The sequence below is a fragment of the Danio rerio genome, chromosome 15, assembly GCF_049306965.1.
Source record: "Danio rerio strain Tuebingen ecotype United States chromosome 15, GRCz12tu, whole genome shotgun sequence".
NCBI lineage: Eukaryota > Metazoa > Chordata > Actinopteri > Cypriniformes > Danionidae > Danio > Danio rerio.
In genome coordinates, this window is record NC_133190.1 from 50,203,396 (window position 1) to 50,222,994 (window position 19,599).

General features: G+C 39.1%; 1 protein-coding gene across 4 annotated transcripts; it reads left to right on the forward strand.

The window, feature by feature from the left end:
- The first annotated feature begins 386 nt into the window (after positions 1-386).
- On the forward strand, positions 387-17,602 carry LOC100004411 (coagulation factor IX). Of its 4 annotated transcripts, none has more exons than XM_009291991.4 (9): positions 387-456; positions 1,735-1,831; positions 4,888-5,051; positions 5,992-6,016; positions 9,020-9,133; positions 11,506-11,637; positions 13,218-13,504; positions 13,703-13,817; positions 15,910-17,602. In XM_009291991.4, exons 2-9 carry the CDS (start codon positions 1,765-1,767, stop codon positions 16,488-16,490), a joined length of 1,485 nt encoding a protein of 494 aa, XP_009290266.2. In that variant the 5' UTR covers positions 387-456; positions 1,735-1,764; the 3' UTR covers positions 16,491-17,602. The 4 variants fall into 4 exon arrangements, with proteins under 4 accessions (XP_009290266.2, XP_001343728.5, XP_073780253.1 ...); XM_001343692.8 differs by having other exon boundaries at positions 1,732-1,831; positions 15,910-17,166; XM_073924152.1 differs by having other exon boundaries at positions 1,732-1,831; positions 13,223-13,504; positions 15,910-17,166.
- The last annotated feature ends 1,997 nt before the right edge of the window (positions 17,603-19,599 follow it).

Sequence of the window (19,599 nt, forward strand, 5' to 3'; positions counted from 1 at the left end):
TTTAGCTGGATTTGGCTGGTCATTTTCCAGCCTGACCAGCTAAGACCAGGCTGGAAATGGCTGGAAACCAGCCTGGAAATGGCCAAAATCCCCCTAAAACCAGCCTGGTCAACCAGCTAAAACCAGCCAACCAGCCTAGGCTGGTTTAAGCTGGATTTTTCAGCAGGGAATCAAAGTGTTTCATTCATCAAATCTGATTATAACAAACACAATTAATTCATGTTAATATTTAGGAGCTGGATATATTCTCACAACTGTGTTTAAACCTCTTATAAAAGTGATTTTTGCATAATAGGTGCCCTTTAAATGTGTTTGTGTGTGTGTGTGTGTGTAAACACAGTCTGTCTAAAGGTCAGTGTTGTAGTGCAGGACAAACAGGGATTTGGGAGTCTGTAAAGCTGATCGCTGCTGTTCAGAAGCTATAACTTCTTCAGGTGAACCGCTGAACTGGTGAAGGTGAGTTCTGTACCTGTGATCAAATATGAATGCAGATCTGGAGTTTAATGTATTCTGGTGGAAAATCTTGAGCAACATCAAGGCATGATCATATTTTATTGTGCTCAAACAAGCAAAATCTAGAGGCCTCTGCCTTTCATATGAGGCAACTAGAAGTCAAGGTATGATTTGCTGTTCCTAAAACTTGGAACTTGAAGACTTTTGTCAGGTAGTGTATGTATAATCAGATTATGGTAAGCACAAATGCATTTAGTTTTTACTTTAACCATAGTAATTTTAAATGATAACAAATTGTGAACATGCACATGCACATCAATCCAGATGGATGGGGCAACAAATTACTGCATCCAAAATGGTGAAAAGCCTTGGAGTAACGATTGACGACCAACTAAACTTCTCTGACCACATCTCAAGAACTGCTCGATCGTGCAGATTCACACTCTATAACATCAGAAAGGTCCAACCCTTCCTATCTGAACATGCAGCTCAACTCCTTGTTCAAGCTCTTGTTCTCTCCAGACTGGACTATTGCAACTCTCTACTAGCCGGGCTTCCAGCTAACTCTATCAAACCTCTTCAGCTGCTTCAGAACGCAGCAGCACGAGTGGTCTTTAATGAACCTAAAAGAGCACATGTCACTCCGCTGCTCATCCGTTTGCACTGGCTGCCAGTTGCTGCTCGCATCAAATTCAAAGCTCTGATGTTTGCTTACAAAGCTACTTCTGGCCTTGCTCCTTCTTATCTGCTCTCACTTCTGCAGATGTATGTGTCCTCCAGAAACTTGCGTTCTGTGAATGAACGTCGCCTCGTGGTTCCATCCCAAAGAGGGAAGAAATCACTTTCCCGAACTCTCGCATTCAATCTGCCCAGTTGGTGGAATGAACTCCCTAACTGCATCAGAACGGCAGAGTCACTCGCTGTCTTCAAGAAACCACTAAAAACTCAACTATTTAGTCTCCACTACACTTCCTAATCTGCAATTGCCTCTCTGGATATACCACTAACTGTACACAAAAAAAAATACTAATACTTTCCTTCTTAGACTTTACAGACCTGAAACTCGCCTACAGCACTTATTCATTGTTGCTCTTGGTTGTGTAAGTTGCTTCCTTGTCCTCATTTGTAAGTCGCTTTGGATAAAAGTGTCTGCTGAATGACTAAATGTAAATGTAAAACTGCACCAAAAACATTTTCACTATAATAAAAGCTTGGCAGTGAATCAGAAAGACGGTGTGAAATCAGTCATTCAGTCTTGTTTTTCACTGATGTGTCCAGCAGGATCTTTCCATCATATCTGCTGCTGTCTTGATGTCCGGATCGATGTTCTGGCTGATTATTCTCTTCATCCACCTGAGCTCCGCACTTCACTCTTCAGGTGATCCTTTATCTGACAGCTAGCTTATATAAGGAATAATTCCAGGACGGGGTAAAAAAAAAAAAATGTAAATCTGAGGTGGAGATGTGCATCATTTTCTAATGATTCAATGCTGATGTTGTGACATTTGTTAGATTTTTGTCAGATATTTGTGTTATTAAAACTAATGAAGATAGTGGACGTCAGTGGTTTATGTTATTCAGCCTGACATGTTTACTGCTCCGAACTGTTTAAAATGTTTCTTAAATGAGCAATATATAAAATATACAGCCATATAGCACTGCTACTCGTGTAATATTGCGTTTATACAACAGTTTGACGGCATAATTGTGTATATAAAAACAAAAACAAACATGGAGAGTCTCAAAAACCCTTTTGTATGAGGAACTACTTTCTTCCACCTTAGATTCAAATCATAAGCTGACAGTGAAACAGCTGAGCGTGCATCTTTTACACTTTAGATCTGTAGTGTCTGCTTTTTGCTGGCTGTATGTGAGCGGAGTAATACACAAAGTGGCTGTAGGAGTTCTGATATTGCAGAATATCACACGGCTATCAGCCAATCAGATTTGAGAACCAGACAGAACTGTTGTATAAAATAAAATATATCGTGTTCATCAAAATTTTTTAAAAGCATATTTTAGAGCAGTAATCGCATAACAGGGATGTTTTCATCCAAGGTTATCATAATGTCAGAATTTCTAGAGCAGGGATCACCAAACTTGTTCCTGGAGGTCAGTGTACTGCAGATTTCAGCTCCAACCATAATTAAACACATCTAAACAAAGGGCGACGCAGTGGCGCAGTAGATAGTGCTGTCGCCTCACAGCAAGAACAATGCAGGGTTGCCTCGGCTGGGTCAGTTGACATTTCTCTGTAGAGTTTGCATGTTGTCCCCGTGTTGGCATGGGATTTCTCTGAATGCTCCGGTTTCAAAGCCATGCGCTGTAGGTGAATTAAATAAACTAAATAGGTGGAAGTGTATGTATGTGCATGCAAGTGTGCATGGGTAAACACATGCTGGATAAGTTGCCGATTCATTCTGCTGCGGCGACCCCTGATGAGTAAAGGGACTGAGCCGAAAATAAAATGAGTGATAAGAAAATACCAGTTTGCTAAATCAAGCACTGTATCGAGCTGTTTTGTACAGCTAAAAATTAATGGAAGTGAATAAGACCACAAGTCTCGACACAATTAGGTTAGAATGGTCTCGCCCTATCTTACATGCAAAATTAGGTCAAGTTACAACATGAACACTTACTGGACTGAATCAGTCTTGAACTGTGTCCCAAATGGCACACTATGCACGTATGCACTACATACTTACGCCCTTACTTACTTAACAGTATAGTATATGTATGTAGTGTCATCCCAAATGGAACACTGAAAGTTTTTTACTATGCAGAAATGCAAGCCGTTTCCCTGATGATGTTTGACGGTTGCCAAATTAGCAAAGTAAATTACCAAACTACCCGATAATACCTGCCATGAATATAACAGCATTCACCCATGGAGAGGTGCTATTATCACTGTCGGGGGAGAAATTTTCTTTCTCAATCCAAAATAAATGAAGTAATCCAACATCAGTGCCTAATAGATTCGCCCCTTCCACTACGTGAGCAAAGCCGCGGTCGTTGAGTGCGTGAAGTGTCCAACAATACCGTATTCTTTTTAATGGTTAAATAAGTGCATCATCTAGGTAGTTAAAGTGCACTTATCCTTTTTAGAGTTTCAGTGTGAACGCACTACCAACACTATACTGGAAAATGGTGTAGAATACTATGCAATATGATTGTCCAAGAATTTTCTTATAGAAAACTGTTGAATTGTGAGATTCAAATACAGCATTTGAGATGTTTTACAATGTGGTCGGTCCACTGGTTTGTCCATTAATGTTGTACAATTGTTATCGCATAATCTCTTAAAGCAGAATTAAATGACTGTTTTGATGTGCGTTAGTGGTGTAACAGATCACAAATCTCTTGGTTTGGATCACATTGTGGTTTTTTAGTCACGGATCAGAACACTTTCAGATCAGACAAAAAGGGAGGAGACAAATGTAAATTTGCTTTCCATTTATTACAAAAACAGCAAAGCAAGACACTTTTAGTGTTAACAAACAGAACCTGTAATTTTATTTTAAAAAATGAAATGAAGAAATATTCAGATGAATAAAAATAAATAGGCGACACAGCAGCGCAGTAGGTAGTGCTGTCGCCTCACAGCAAGAAGGTCTCTGGTTCGAGCCTCGGCTCAGTTGGCGTTTCTGTGTGGAGTCTGCATGTTCTCCCTGTGTTCGTGTGGGTTTCCTCCGGGTGCTCCGGTTATCCCCTACAGTCCAAAGACATGTGGTACAGGTGAATTGGGTAGGCTAAATTGTCCGTAGTGTATGAGTGTGTGTGTGAATGTGTGTGTGGATGTTTCCCAGAGATGGGTTGCAGCTGGAAGGGCATCCGCTGTGTAAAAACTTGCTTGATAAGTTGGTGGTTCATTCCACTGTGGCGACCCCGGATTAATAAAGGGATCAAGCCGACAAGAAAATGAATGAATGAATGTATGAGTTTGTGTGTGGATGTTTCCCAGGGATGAGTTGCAGCTGGAAGGGCATCGGCTGCGTAAAAACTTGCTGGATAAGTTGGCGGTTCATTCCACTGTGGCGAGCCCGGATTAATAAAGGGACTAAGCCGACAAGAAAATGAATGAATGAACCTTTGAGGTATGTGGGAGTCACAGGCATTTTTATTTTAACGGTCGCAGACTGAAATGTTTGGCAACCCCTGGTCTCCACTGACAAACCACTGTTATATAATGACTTGCCTAATTACCTTAACTCTACCCTAATTACCCTAGTGAAGCCTTTAAATGTCACTTTAAGCTGTATGGAAGTGTCTTGAAGAATATCTAGTCTAATATTATTCACTGTCATCATGGCAAAGAGAAAATAAATCAGTTATTAGTGATGAGTTATTAACACTATTATGATTAGAAACAGCTGAATAAATCTAATAATTCTGACTTTATAGTTCCCTGCTGAAGAGTGTGTTGCTGTTGTTCAGTGTTTCTGCAGAGGCGTGATGCGGTCAGCGTATTCAGGATCAGGACTCGCAGGGCGAACACGTTTCTGGAGGAGATGAAGCCCGGGAGTCTGGAGCGCGAGTGTTACGAGGAGCTTTGCTCTCTGGAGGAGGCGTCCGAGATCTTCCAGAGCACAGAGAAGACGGTACTCAATTACTACATTTACACTCAGTCACTGAGCAGACGCTTTTGTCCAAAGCAACTTACAATTGAGGAGGCATTCAGAGATTCAACAAGAATAAGAGCTGATTATACAGAGGAGCTGTCTGTGCTCAGAGAATTAAGTGCTAGAGTAAGGAGGGGATGGGCGGCTCAGTGGTTAGCACTGTAGCCTCACAGCAACAAGATTTCTGGTTTGAGTCCTGGCTGGGTCAGTTGGCGTTCTGTGACGAGTTTGCATGTTCTCCCCGTGTTGGCGTAGGTTTCCCCCACAGGCTAAACACATGCGCTATAGGGGAATTGATGAACTAAATTGGCCGTAGTGTATGAGTGTGTGTGTGTGTGTGTGCACGTGTTTTTGTGACATATCAGGACACAGATCTGTATAATGACATGGGTATGACACATGTATTTCAAAAAAGAGGTGAAATATGAGGACATTGGTGACGTCCTCATTTCTCAAAATGCTTATAAATCCTACAGGATGAGTTTAATCAGAGAGTAAAGCTAGACACTGACTCCTGTGATGGTTGGGTTTAGGGGTGGGGTGGCGTGAGGGCAATATAATATACGGTTTGGACAGTATAAAATGAATGGAAACTTATGTAATGTCCCCACTTTTCACAAAAACAAACAAACAAGTGTGTGTGTGTGTGTGTGTGTCTGTGTGTGTGTGTGTGAGTGTATGTGTGTGTGAATGAGTGTGTATGGGTGTTTCCCAGTATTGGGTTGCGGCTGGAAGGGCATCCACTGTGTAAAACATATGCTGGAATAGTTGGCAGTTCATTCCGCTGTGGCGACCTCTGGAGAGATAGCGAGTGAGCTGAAGGAAAATGAATGAATGAAGTATTGTTCATTATTAGTAAATGCATGAACTGATGAAGCCTTGTTGTAAAGTGTGACCCGTTCATCTTGTGTTCTTCCAGATGGAGTTCTGGTACAGATATAAGAGTAAGTGTTGAGCTGCAGTCATACTATTTTCTTAATCATTTCCACCTCATGATTTGAAGACCATTTCTTAAGCATCAAAACAGATCAAGTGTTTCAGTTTAACAATCTGACTTTCCCCCTTAAAGACTTATTAATAGCCTGTTTCCACTGAGAGGGGCGGTATAGTACAGTTTGGCACGTTTTAAGGCTGTTTCCACTGTCAAAAGGTACCTTAAAGCGAACCGTGCCATAGAAAACAAAAGGGTACCAAAAGGCAGAGCAAGACGTGCAGCTGAACGCTATTGGTTTACAGAGATACATCACTAGCAGGTACACAAGCAGGAAAATTGTAAACAAAGGAAGCGCCATTTTTAAATACACAGCCGAGACATTACACTGTAATAATATCGACATATAATAACGAGCCATGATCGACCCGAGCTCAAACAAACCTTGTCGTCGTCTTGATGAACAGCCATAAAGCCATGAAGAAGAGCAGAGTTTCCTCTGTGCGCTGTAGTTGTTTACAAGGCCATCTGAAGCGCGAGCGGCTTCGCTTTCTGGCTTGCGTTCGCCGCACGTCTATATTTGAAATGACGAACTTCTTGAGCTGATGATAATCCGCTTGTTAAGTGTTGAATAGAGCGCTTCCGGGTCCAAGAACTGAATAGGGAGACTCATGAAATGATAATAATAAACGTTTACAAAGCGATTTAAGGCTTTCGAAAATCACGATGGCAGTATATATGTCCATGACGAATATCCGATGGCCAGAAAGTGATTAATGTTTTTATAAGTTGTTATAATTTTTGGTATTTGTTATGCAGCAAGCCCAGAGATTGTTGTGTACACTATGACTTTATATAAAATTAACTTTAATGTGTGATAGGAATAAAACCTGATCATAAACAAATGATTTCTCCACTCAGATAAATGGCGGCTTGGACCCGGAAACAGTATACATACGTCACAAACATGTCACCACTTAACAAGCGGATAACGTTTATTGCAGTGCTTCTGACATCCGATCCTTTCAGAAGAAACACGAGAGTGACGCGCTCTGAAAAAACAAATGAGCAAATGATTCTTCCAGCAACCTAAAACATGAATAAACTGCCATGTTTAACTATTATCATCTTCTGGACTGTTATGAACTCTGGATGACGGAGTTACTCTCTAACAGACTTTACATGTGCTGCTGAAGATTACACACACAGATGAGAGGTCTGCTCTGACTGTAGGATATGTCTGCTGCAGAGCCGGCCCAAGGCATAAGCGAGCTAAGCGGCTGCTTAGGGCCCCGTGGCCACCAGGGGGCCCCCAAGAGTGCTTGAAATTATTGCGTGACTTCGTTTTAGTTTTTTGAGTTGTGGATTAGTGGTGGGACAAAATATATGCCCATTTATAGTGTTATTTCTGACCGCGATACAAACTCAGGCGCCAAGATATTTACCTAAATTTACAAAAGATCTGATTTAATTAATCAGTTTTCCACACACTGACTGCAGCAGATAACCGCTTTAGCTACAGTACACCCAGCCGCCACCAGGTGGCGACCCGTACAGCGACCCGTACAGCTTTACTGTAGACATTTCCTCAAGAGAGAATGATGCGACTGAAATTTTCTGTCGTACACCACACACATCAAAAGGGTTTTAGCAGTGGAAATGCCAGCCTGATAAAAGTTACCCGTATTGACCCGTACCATACTGCACTGTACCACTCAGTGAAAACAGGCCATAATTGTCGGAAATCTTCCATTATCCTTTTCCCTCTTTTTAATGAATTAACAGCAACTTCAGTGATCAATTATTCGTTGATTTGTTTTACTGAATGGAAGAATAAAAATATGCAAGTATGAATATTTGTGTATATGTGACCTTATTTATTTTTTGATAATGCATTTAATAATTAAATATTTCACGGAAAACATTGAAATGTTGCTTTGGCAAAAAGGTCAAATTAGGTGAAACAAATTTATAATACATTTTTATGTTTATTTTATGTAAAGTAATGCATTTTTATGGTGTCAGTTTAGCTAATAATTGTATTGTTTATTTAATATTACATTTACATTAAATATTTAAAAGGGAAAAAATAGAAATGCTGGAATAATAGCTGAAATCTCCAATGACATCTTGTATTATTTTATTTCAATGAATGTGAAGTATATTAGTAATGACATTTATGGTGTTAGATTTACATTACATTACATTGGTTTCTTTAATAATATATATATATATATATATATATATATATATATATATATATATATATATATACATATAAAGTACTGCTCAGAATCATGTTGAATTGTTTAATTTTGACAGAAACACATCTGTTATGATGAATCGACTTTATTTCCCCAATATTTTATTTTTTTTCATAATTTCCTTAAATTAAAGCAAACCTTTGCATTTAATAAACTCTATGTATGCATAAAATCACACTAGTATTGTCATTTGATGCCTTTGACATTGCGATTTCTGAAGCATCATACAGTTAAAGTCAAAAGTGTTCGCCACCCTTTGAAATTGTTTTCTCTTTTAAATATTTCCCAAATGATGTTTAACAGAGCAAGGAAATGTGCACAGTATGTCTGATAACATTTTTTCTTCAGGAGAAAGTCTTATTTGTTTTATTTCAGCTAGAATAAAAACAGTTTTTATATATTTTTAAATCATTTTAAGGTCAATATTATTAGCCCCTTTAAGCTATCTATTTCTCAATAGTCTACTGAACAAACCATCATTATACAATAACTTGTCTAATTACCCTAACCTGCCTAGTTAACCTAATGAACCTAGTGAAGACTTTAAATGTCACTTTAAGCTGTATAGAAGTGTCATCATGGCAAAGATAAAATAAATCAGATATTAGAGATGAGTTAATAAAACTATTATGATTAGAAATGTGTTGAACAAATCATCTCTCCGTTAAACAGAAATTGGGGAAAAATAAGCAGGGGGTGAATAATTCTGACCAACTGTATGTAGGGATTGTGACTGAGTTGATGTGTTTCAGATCTGAATCTGTGCCGCTTTAACCCTTGTCAAAATGGAGGAATGTGCAGAGAAAACCGCGGCGTGCAGGAGTGTCTCTGTCCTCCTCTATACAGCGGCACAAACTGTGAAACAGGTACACTTTTCTTCACGTATTCAAGCATGCACACAGTCTGGGCTTGTTGTACCAGCCTGCTGGTAATAGTTTATTTCGTTTAAAACAGTTTGAAAAATGATAGATAGATAGATAGATAGATAGATAGATAGATAGATAGATAGATAGATAGATAGATAGATAGATAGATAGATAGATAGATAGATAGATAGATAGATAGATAGATAGATAGATAGATAGATAGATAGATGGTTGGATGGATGGATGGATGGATGGATGGATGGATGGACGGACGGACGGATGGATGGATGGATGGATGGATGGATGGATGGATGGATGGATGGATGGATGGATGGATGGACGGACGGACAGATGGATGATAGATGGATGGATGGATGGATGGATGGATGGATGGATGGATGGATGGATGGATGGATGGATGGATGGATGGATGGATGGACGGACGGATGGATAGAAGGATGGATGGATGGATGGATGGATGGATGGATGGATGGATGGATGGATGGATGGATGGACGGACGGACAGATGGATGATAGATGGATGGATGGATGGATGGATGGATGGATGGATGGATGGATGGATGGATGGATGGATGGATGGATGGACGGACGGACAGATGGATGATAGATGGATGGATGGATGGATGGATGGATGGATGGATGGATGAATGATAGATAGATCAATATGATGTTCAATACGATGTTCTGATGCTGAGATATAGCTGCTGTTATTTCGTTGCTAGGTTAGTCTGTTTTGTTGCTATAAAGTTGATTAACAGCTTAGACTGATGATGTATCAAAGCTTTCTCCCAGTATGAACAGTTAAAAACAATTCCATGTCTCTATCACACTGCAGCATGACAATATCAATCTGGGCCTCTATAATGCAAGTCTAAAGGACAGTTGCTAGGGTGCAGTATCTGGTTGTAAGGGAGTGGCTAGAAAGTTAAAAGCTCATCAGTCATTGGCAGTTTGGTAGTCTGAGTTAAATGAGCTCAGCCAATAGTCTGTATGACAGTCTGATGCAGAGTTATGAGCTCACAAAGTTTGATCTAATGCTGAGTCAATGACAGTCTTTTGCAGTGGAAGTCTATGAGACAGTTTCTAGGGTCCCAAAAGTGGTTGCTAGGGCGTGGCCAGAAAGTTAAAAGCTCATCAGTTATTGGCAGTTAGGTAGTCTGAGTTAAATAAGCTCAGTTAGAAGTCTGTGTGACAGTCTGATGCAGAGTTATGAGCTCACAAAGTTTGGTCCAATGTTAACTCAATGGGATTTTTCCGACAGTCCTGGGACGTTTTCCGGAAAACCGGAAGTCGGATCAGCTGGAAAAGATATAGCAACCTGAGTCAGAATAGTTTGGAGGTCTGGTGTGAGTTTGGTTGTCATGGCTCGAAAGCTCTAAGAGGAGATGCGGTTTGTTTTTTAGTCTCAGAAGAAAAATAGGATAACAGTAGTCTGGATTGCAACACAAACCAGCTTAATGATGGAGAAAAAGAAAACAAATATAAATCATGCAATGTTATTGGCTACAAATACACTACCTGAAAAAAGTCTTGTGGTCTATCCAAGTTTTAGGAACAGCAAATAATAACTGGACTTCTAGTTGATGATTTGGTGTCAGAAGTGTCGTATATGAAAGGCAGAGGCCTCTAGATTTTGCTTATTTGAGCTCAATAAAACATGATCATGTTTTGATGTTGACTGATTTGATGAGGACAGTGCGCTCTGACTCTGCTTAAAGTCTCATCACTGAACAGAAATAATGTCCAGTATAGAATATAAAGTCCTGCTGCAGTGGAGACAGAATGAATATTGTGTCTGACTCCATCATGAGCTTGGAGGACTGCATCCATACATCTCTGACATGACTCACATCACTGATTAATAAAGTCATCTGGAATGAAGAAGAAAGCCTTCAGCAGGACTCCCAGAGCTCATCAAGACTCTTTGTGTTCATCTTCAACACCTCCTCCATCTTACCCCAGACATGCTCAATAATGTTCATGTCTTGTAAGTGGGCTAGCCAATCCTGGAGCAGCTTGATCTTCTGTGCTTTCAGGAGCTTTGATGTGGAGGCTGAGATATGGGCAGGATGTATTTTATTGTGGTGTTTCGAGTATTCTAACTATAGTCATTGATCTGCTGAGGTAATTCTACAGTTGTTATGATGGCAGTGACTAATGACTATACACCACAGTTCAGTGTTGTAAAAATGAAAGTACACTACAGTATTGAGTACAGTTCATCAGTCAACTACAATTAATACTACAGTTTGCAGTGAATTGACTGTAGTATCTGCTATAAATGAGGACAGTATTTTATCACGTGGCTTCAGCAGCAGATCCTGACTGTCTCGTGTTGTGTTTGTGTTCAGAAGTGTCTGACTGTAAGTATAAGAACGGCGGGTGTCTGCACTACTGTAGTCAGACTGAGACAGCAGGTGTGGAGTGCAGTTGTGCAGACGGATATCAGCTGGATGAGGATGGACACAGCTGCAGTCCAGCAGGTACAAACACACCAACACCTGTCTGTCCGTCTGTCTGTCCATCTGTCCGTCTGTCTGTCTATCTGTCTGTCTGTCTGTTTATCTGTCTGTCTGTCTGTCTGTTTATCTGTCTGTCTGTCCGTCCGTCTGTCTGTTTATCTGTCTGTCTGTCTGTCTGTCTGTATTTCTGTCTGTCTGTGTGTCTTTGACTGACAATATTCACAGCTTAAACACTGAGGTTGTTTACCATAATGTAGTTGAAGTGAAATAAAATGTAAGCGTGTTTCACTTTATGAGTTAGTCTTAAACACATGCTGATCTGTCTTTTGTGAGACCTGTAATTCTATTAAACATTTGTTTAAATAATATTTAATATTTATATAAAAAAAACTCATATGTTATCATCATTGTCACTGGCATACATTAGATTTACATAATATTGAAATATTTAGATTTTGTGTTTTAGTAATTTAGTTGTTATTTTTATTTTAATACTTTAAAATTGTTCATGTAGTTTTTATGATCATTTGAATTATTTAAGTGCTTATATTGTATATTTATTGTATTTTATGTTATAAATAAAAAATATTTTCCTCATATGACATTATTTCCTTAATAATATAATTTAATAGTTAAAGTAAAAGCTTAGAATTAGATCAATTCACATTTTAATCCATAAAGTTATTTATGATGTTTATTTTTAATTCAAGTGATGCATTTTAATGCCGTTAGCTTTAGTTAACAAAAAATATAATTGATTTAACAATATATAATAAATATCATATTAAACATTTAAAAGAAAAAATGAAATGCAAAACAATATTTTATATTTCTAATATTTATTTTAATTAATCTTAATGTTATTTCAAGTAATGACATTTTAATGGTACTAGATTAGCTAAATTATTTAATACTAACATGTACTATTCTTTTAATGGTACTAATTTATTAATAATACACACACACACACACACACACACACACACACACACACACAAAGAGAAACTGGCCACTTTATTAGGTACACCTGTCCAACTGTTCGTTAATGCACATTTCTAATCAGCCAATCACATGGCAGCAGCTCACTGCATTTCGGCATGTAGACATGGTCAAGACGATCTGCTGCAGTTCAAACTGAGCATCAAAATGGGGAAGAAAGGGGATTTAAGAGACTTTGAACGTGGCATGGTTGTTGCTGCCAGACGGGCTGCTCTGAGTATTTCAGAAACTGCTGATCTACTGGGATTTTCACGCACAACCATCTCTATGGTTTACAGAGAATGCCCCGACAAAGAGGAAATATCCAGTGAGCGGCAGTGATGCTATCATGTCAATATGGACCAAAAGGATGAAGGCAGTTCTGAAGGCAAAAGTGGGTCAGACTTGGTACTAGTGAGGTGTACCTAATAAAGTGGCCTGTGAGTGTGTGTGTATATTTTCATATAACACTCTTATCTTAAATGATCTGTAATTGATTTGGGGGGTGAAATATTCCTTTATTCCTATACATATTTCATATTTTATACTGTAAATCGTGTACATTCTGATCAGCTCCAGTGTGTACGTGCGTGCGTGCGTGCTTGCATTTGTGTGTGTGTTAGTGCAGTATCCCTGTGGGAAGCAGTGGACTGGAGGCATCATGTCACGCTCACTGGATGATGTAAGCCACACCCATGCCGATTATGCAAATCACACCCACTCTTCAACAAGCCCCTCCCATCCATTACATCACAACAGGAGTGCACTGGAAAACTCGACTCACCAGAACCAAACCGAACTCACTGCACCGGACCAGCTGTTGGACACAGGAAGTGACTTCACGGGAGGAAACGAAGACACGCGTATTGTTGGAGGGCAGCTGCAGCGACAGGGCGGGAGTCCATGGCAGGTCAGAAAAATTACTACTGCTTATTTATTTATTTTTAATTTATTTAAATTTGTATTATTGTTATTATTTGAATAATTATTAAAATATTATTGTTATTATTTTTGAACTAAAGAGGAACATTTATTTCATTGATTGAGCTGATAAATTACCTTATAAATATGTCTATCAGTGTCTCCTGAATGACTGAATGGTCTGCAGGTTCTTCTTCGGCGTGAGGATGAGTATGGTTTCTGTGGTGGTTCTCTGATTAATCAGCGCTGGGTGATAACAGCAGCTCACTGTCTGCAGCAGACACCACACCACATCACCATCGGTGCGTGCGCACACTCACTTTCAGCAAGTCAATTGAAGACTTTTGAAGACATTTTTAAGAGCATTATGAACAGAATTTCAGACTTACACAAGGCTAAACGCTCAGGAAATCTTCTAATGGCTCAATTAAAACATTAAAATACCATAAAAAACAAAAACTAGTGTAAGTAAGATATTTAAAACATTGGTAGACAAAGAAGACCTGTTTAAATTGATTTAAGACATACAGTACAATAGTTCAGTGAATTTAAACTTTTTAAAGTCTAGAATTGTGTTTCTGTAATTTAACACTTTTCAAGACCCCATACACTTTATAAACACTCTTCTACAGTCACAGTCACAAATACAGTAACATTTGTGACACATGATACTATTTAAAAGTGGTTTATGCGGTCTATGCCTTCCAAATTGTTTGATAATTTATTGTTTAAGCTGAATACCAGTATCTTGATATTTTTTAAAAAATATTTAAAATTTCACAGGAGGATAAATAATTTAACTAAGCAACTGTAAAATCACCACAACAGATCAACTACTGTAGTCGTTGTGTTACCATAGTGACTGTAGAATCACCACAACAGATCAACTACTATAGTCGTTGTGTTACCATAGCAACTGTAGAATCATCACAACAGATCAATTACTATAGTCGTTGTGTTACCATAGCAACTGTAGAATCATCACAACAGATTAATTACTATAGTCGTTGTGTTACCATAGCAACTGTAGAATCATCACAACAGATCGATTACTATAGTCGTTGTGTTACCATAGCAACTGTAGAATCATCACAACAGATCAATTACTATAGTCGTTGTGTTACCATAGCAACTGTAGAATCACCACAACAGATTAATTACTATAGTCGTTGTGTTACCATAGCAACTGTAGAATCATCACAACAGATCAATTACTATAGTCGTTGTGTTACTATAGCAACTGTAAAATCACCACAACAGATCAACTACTATAGTTGTTGTATTACCATAGCAACTGTAGAATCATCACAACAGATCATTTACTATAGTCGTTGTGTTACCATAGCAACTGTAGAATCATCACAACAGATCATTTACTATAGTCGTTGTGTTACCATAGCAACTGTAGAATCATCACAACAGATCAATTACTATAGTCGTTGTGTTACCATAGCAACTGTAGAATCATCACAACAGATCAATTACTATAGTCGTTGTGTTACTATAGCAACTGTAAAATCACCACAACAGATCAACTACTATAGTTGTTGTGTTACCATAGCAACTGTAGAATCATCACAACAGATCATTTACTATAGTCGTTGTGTTACTATAGCAACTGTAAAATCACCACAACAGATCAACTACTATAGTTGTTGTGTTACCATAGCAACTGTAGAATCATCACAACAGATTAACTACTACAGTTGTTGTGTTACCATAGCAACTGTAGAATCACCACAACAATCAATTACTATAGTCGTGTTACTATAGCAACTGTAGAATCACCACAATAGATCAATTACTATAGTCGTTGTGTTACCATAGCGACTGTAGAATCATCACAACAGATCATTTACTATAGTCGTTGTGTTACCATAGCGACTGTAGAATCACCACAACAGATCATTTACTATAGTTATCGTGTTACCGTAGCAACTGTAGAATCACCACAACTGGGATCTGTTCTTCGTACTTCGCTTAAATGATCTAAGATGATTTGGCAGATCGAGGATCTTTTAACCTTGATAACTGATCTCTGGCTAATTCGGTTCTTCAACAAGTTGGTGAATCAGATTAAAATGTCTGGATAAACTGATCTGAGACCTGTGTGTGTTGTGAAGGACAGATCTATTGATCTTCACATCATGATCAGCAATGCAACGTTTGGCTGACTGCAGAGCAGCGTAATGACATCATCTGATTCATATTTAACTACCCATGAATTACATATAATTCATAGTAATTGGTTTGTTAAATATGATACGCAATAACTTTTCAGTATTTAAGAACAAACTTTTGAATGACTAAAAATCAATGCAAGTGAATGAGAGCAGAAGCCTGGAGCCAAAAAAAGATTAGTGTTTGCTCACTGACATTAAGGTTTTCTCGCAGGAGACTACGACAAAATGCGTCCGGATAAAGACGAGCAGAAGATCACGGTGGAGAAGATCATCCCTCACCCTCACTATCACGAATACACCTTCGACAGTGACATCGCGCTCCTGTACCTGTCCTCCGCCGTGACCCTGGGCCCCTTCGCCTCTCCAGCCTGCCTTCCAGACGCAAACCTGGCGGAGCGTCTGATGAAGCCCGGAGAGCAGGGTCTGGTGAGCGGATGGGGCTCCACACACTACCTGCAGCGCTCGTCCCGCTTCCTGCGCAAGGTGCAGCTGCCGGTGGTGGAGCAGAAGAGCTGCATCAACTCCACCGAGCAGATCATCACCGATAACATGTTCTGTGCTGGATTCCTGATGGAGGAGATGGACGCCTGCACTGGAGACAGCGGAGGGCCCTTTATAGTCAACTACCGCGGCACCTGGTTCCTCACCGGCGTGGTCAGCTGGGGCGAGAGGTGCGCCGCGCAGGGGAAATACGGCGTTTACACTCGACTCGGAAACTATTTATCCTGGATACAAGAGGAGATGAAGAAAGAGGAAAAGCAGAGTGGTGTGACCGCGGAGGTAGTCGAGTGAATGACAGAGTTGCCCTGGGAACATATTTTAAAGGGGGCGGGGTTTTCAAATTTAAATATTGGAATTTTAGAGTCAAGTCACTCAGAATCTGATGTCACTCGACTACTCTAAAATTTAAATATTCAAATGTGAAAACTCCGCCCCCTTTTAAAATTTGTCCCTATATATAATATATGTATATTGTCGACATTCATTCATTTTCTTTTTGGCTTAGTTCCTTTATTAATCAGGGATCGACACAGTGGAATGAACCGCCAACTTATCCAGCATTTGTTTTATGCAGCGGATGCCCTTTCAGCTGCAACCCATCACTGGGAAACACCCATACACTGACAATTTAGCCTACCCAATTCCCCTATAGCACATGTGTTTGAGGGAAACCGGAGCACCCGGAGGAAACCCACGCCAACACCAGGAGAACATGCAAACTCCACACACACACAGACACGCCAACTGACCCAGCCAAGACTTAAACCAGCAACCTTCTTGCTGTGAGATAAACGTGCTACCCACTGCTCCACCGTGAAGACAACATTCATTTTGGGGGGGGGGGGCTTAATCCCTTTATTAATCAGTGATCGCCACAGAAGAATGAACCGCCAACTATACCAGCATATGTCTTATGCAGCGAATGCCCTTCCAGCTACAACCCAACACTGGGAAACACTCATACACTACAGGCAATGTAGTTCATTAATTCCCCTGTACCGCATTTCTCTGGACTGTGGGGGAAACCGGAGCATGCCAACACGAGGAGAACATGCAAACCCCACACAGAAACGGCCAGCCGGAATTCGAACCAGCGACCTTCTTGCTGTGAGGTGATTGTGCTACCCACTGTGCCACCGTGACGCCCTAAATTGTCGACAATAAATATATATATATATATATATATATATAGACAGACAGACAGACAGACAGAGAGACAGTCAGATCTGGTTTGTGACCAGCGAATAAATATATTTCAAAAGTTAACCCACTTTCTAGTATACCAGGGGTTCCCAAACTTTTGAGCCTGCGACCCCCAAAAAAACAATGCCAGTAACACGAGACCCCCATTTTTCAAGGTGGTTAAACTGTAAATATATAAATGTGGCAGACACAACTGTAAGCATATATAAACATGAGCATATTGACAACACAAAGATGCAACAGTTTATTAACCATATGTTTTTAAATAGTCATTTATTAATTGAATTACATTTTAATATAAAAATGAAAGGCTGATGGCTATTTATTGTATGTTGTTGTTTCTTTAACGCAACGATTAACTTCCTTCTGTGGGTTATGGATAAAATATGGTCATTCAAATAGTTTGATAAAATGTTGTTCTGGAAATCACCAAGTGACCCCTAGTCATTGTCTCGCGACCCCCTCTTCGAGAACCCCTGTTGTATACTACAGTAATTTTCATAGTCTAGTGTAGAGAAATTAAATGAGACTCCTAAAGCTTTAGTGAATGGCAGTGTTGCAATGGAAACATTTTATAAAGCGGCGGTGATGAGGAGACTCTTTTCACACTTAAAACTTCTAATTTTGGGGTAGTCGTGTCACACACACCAGATTTCCACATTTAAAAATGACATTGTTCGAATTATTTAGTTGTTATTATTACATTATATATATGTAACACCATAAGTTCTACGCCACCCAACCTGCTCCGAGCTGGTATCGAACCGGCGTCCTTCCACATGGGAGTCGGTTGCTCTAACAAGGTGGCTAAAGACCATCAACTCTAGCGTTTTATATATATATATATATATATATATATATATATATATATATATATATATATATATATATATAATTATTTGTGGTGTAATTATATATATATATATATATATATATAAATTATATATATATATATAATTATATATATATAATTAAATATTTATATATATAATTAAATATATATATATATATATATATATATATATATATAATTAAATATTTATATATATAATTATATATATATATATATATACCACAAGTAATACACCACACATAATTATATATAATATACACATACATAATTAGACATATAGAGAGAGAGAGAGAGAGAGAGAGAGAGAGAGAGAGAGAGAGAGAGAAAGAGAGAGAGAGAGAGAGAGAGAGAGAGAGTATATATATATATATATGACAAAAGTCTTGTGGTGGATCTCTGTTGTAAGAGCAGCAAGTAATATCTTGTCTTCTAGTTGATCGTGTGTGAAAGTGTCAGAAGGTGGATTTCTCTGCTGAATCATCTGTTGATCTGCATCAATCATCACCAATACTGCAGAAGACCTACTGGAACCAGCATGGACCAAGATTCTCACAGAAATCAGTCAAGTTTGGTGAAGGAGAAATCATGGTTTGGGGTTCATTCAGTATGGAGAGATCTGCAGAGTGGATGATCAACATCAACAGCCTGAGGCATCAAGACATTTGTGCTGCCCATTACATTACAAACCACAGGAGAGGGACAATTCTCCAGCAGGATAGCGCTCCTGCTCATACTCCAGCTCCACATCAAAGATCCTGAAAGCAGAGAAGGTCAAGCTGCTCCAGGATTGGTTCTGGTTAATTAAAGCACACGTTAATGTTAATTTAAATCTTATTTCATTAATAAAAAAGCTGGATCGTGTATTTTTAGTAAAGTAACAGTTGGACTAGATAGTAGATAAGGATGGCTTATTTTTATTATGAGTTCATGTTAGGCGACGCAGTGGCGCAGTAGGTAGTGCTGTCGCCTCAAAGCAAGAAGGTCGCTGGTTCGAATCTTGGCTCAGTTGGTGTTTCTGTGTGGAGTTTGCATGTTCTCCCTGTGTTTGTGTGGGTTTCCTCCGGGTGCTCCGGTTTCCCCCAGTCCAAAGACATGCGGTACAGGGTAGGCTAAATTGTCCGTAGTGTGTGTGTGGATGTTTCCCAGAGATGGGTTGAGGCTGGAAGGGCATCAACTGCGTAAAAACGTGCTGGACAAAGTTGGCGGTTCATTCCGCTGTGGAGACCCCGGATTAATAAAGGGACTAAGCCGACAAGAAAATATGAATATGAAATGTGTCACCTTGTGTTTGTAATAATAAATTACATTGGTTCTAACATGTATTAAAAACATCAAAGTCTGATG

Bases quoted from the DNA above. Each gene is read 5' to 3' on its own strand.
- LOC100004411 (XM_009291991.4), top strand. From the start codon at position 1,765: ATGTCCGGATCGATGTTCTGGCTGATTATTCTCTTCATCCACCTGAGC. The intron at 6,017-9,019 runs GTAAGTGTTGAG...GATGTGTTTCAG, and splicing joins GTTCTGGTACAGATATAAGA to ATCTGAATCTGTGCCGCTTT. The intron at 11,638-13,217 runs GTACAAACACAC...TGTGTGTGTTAG, and splicing joins ACACAGCTGCAGTCCAGCAG to TGCAGTATCCCTGTGGGAAG.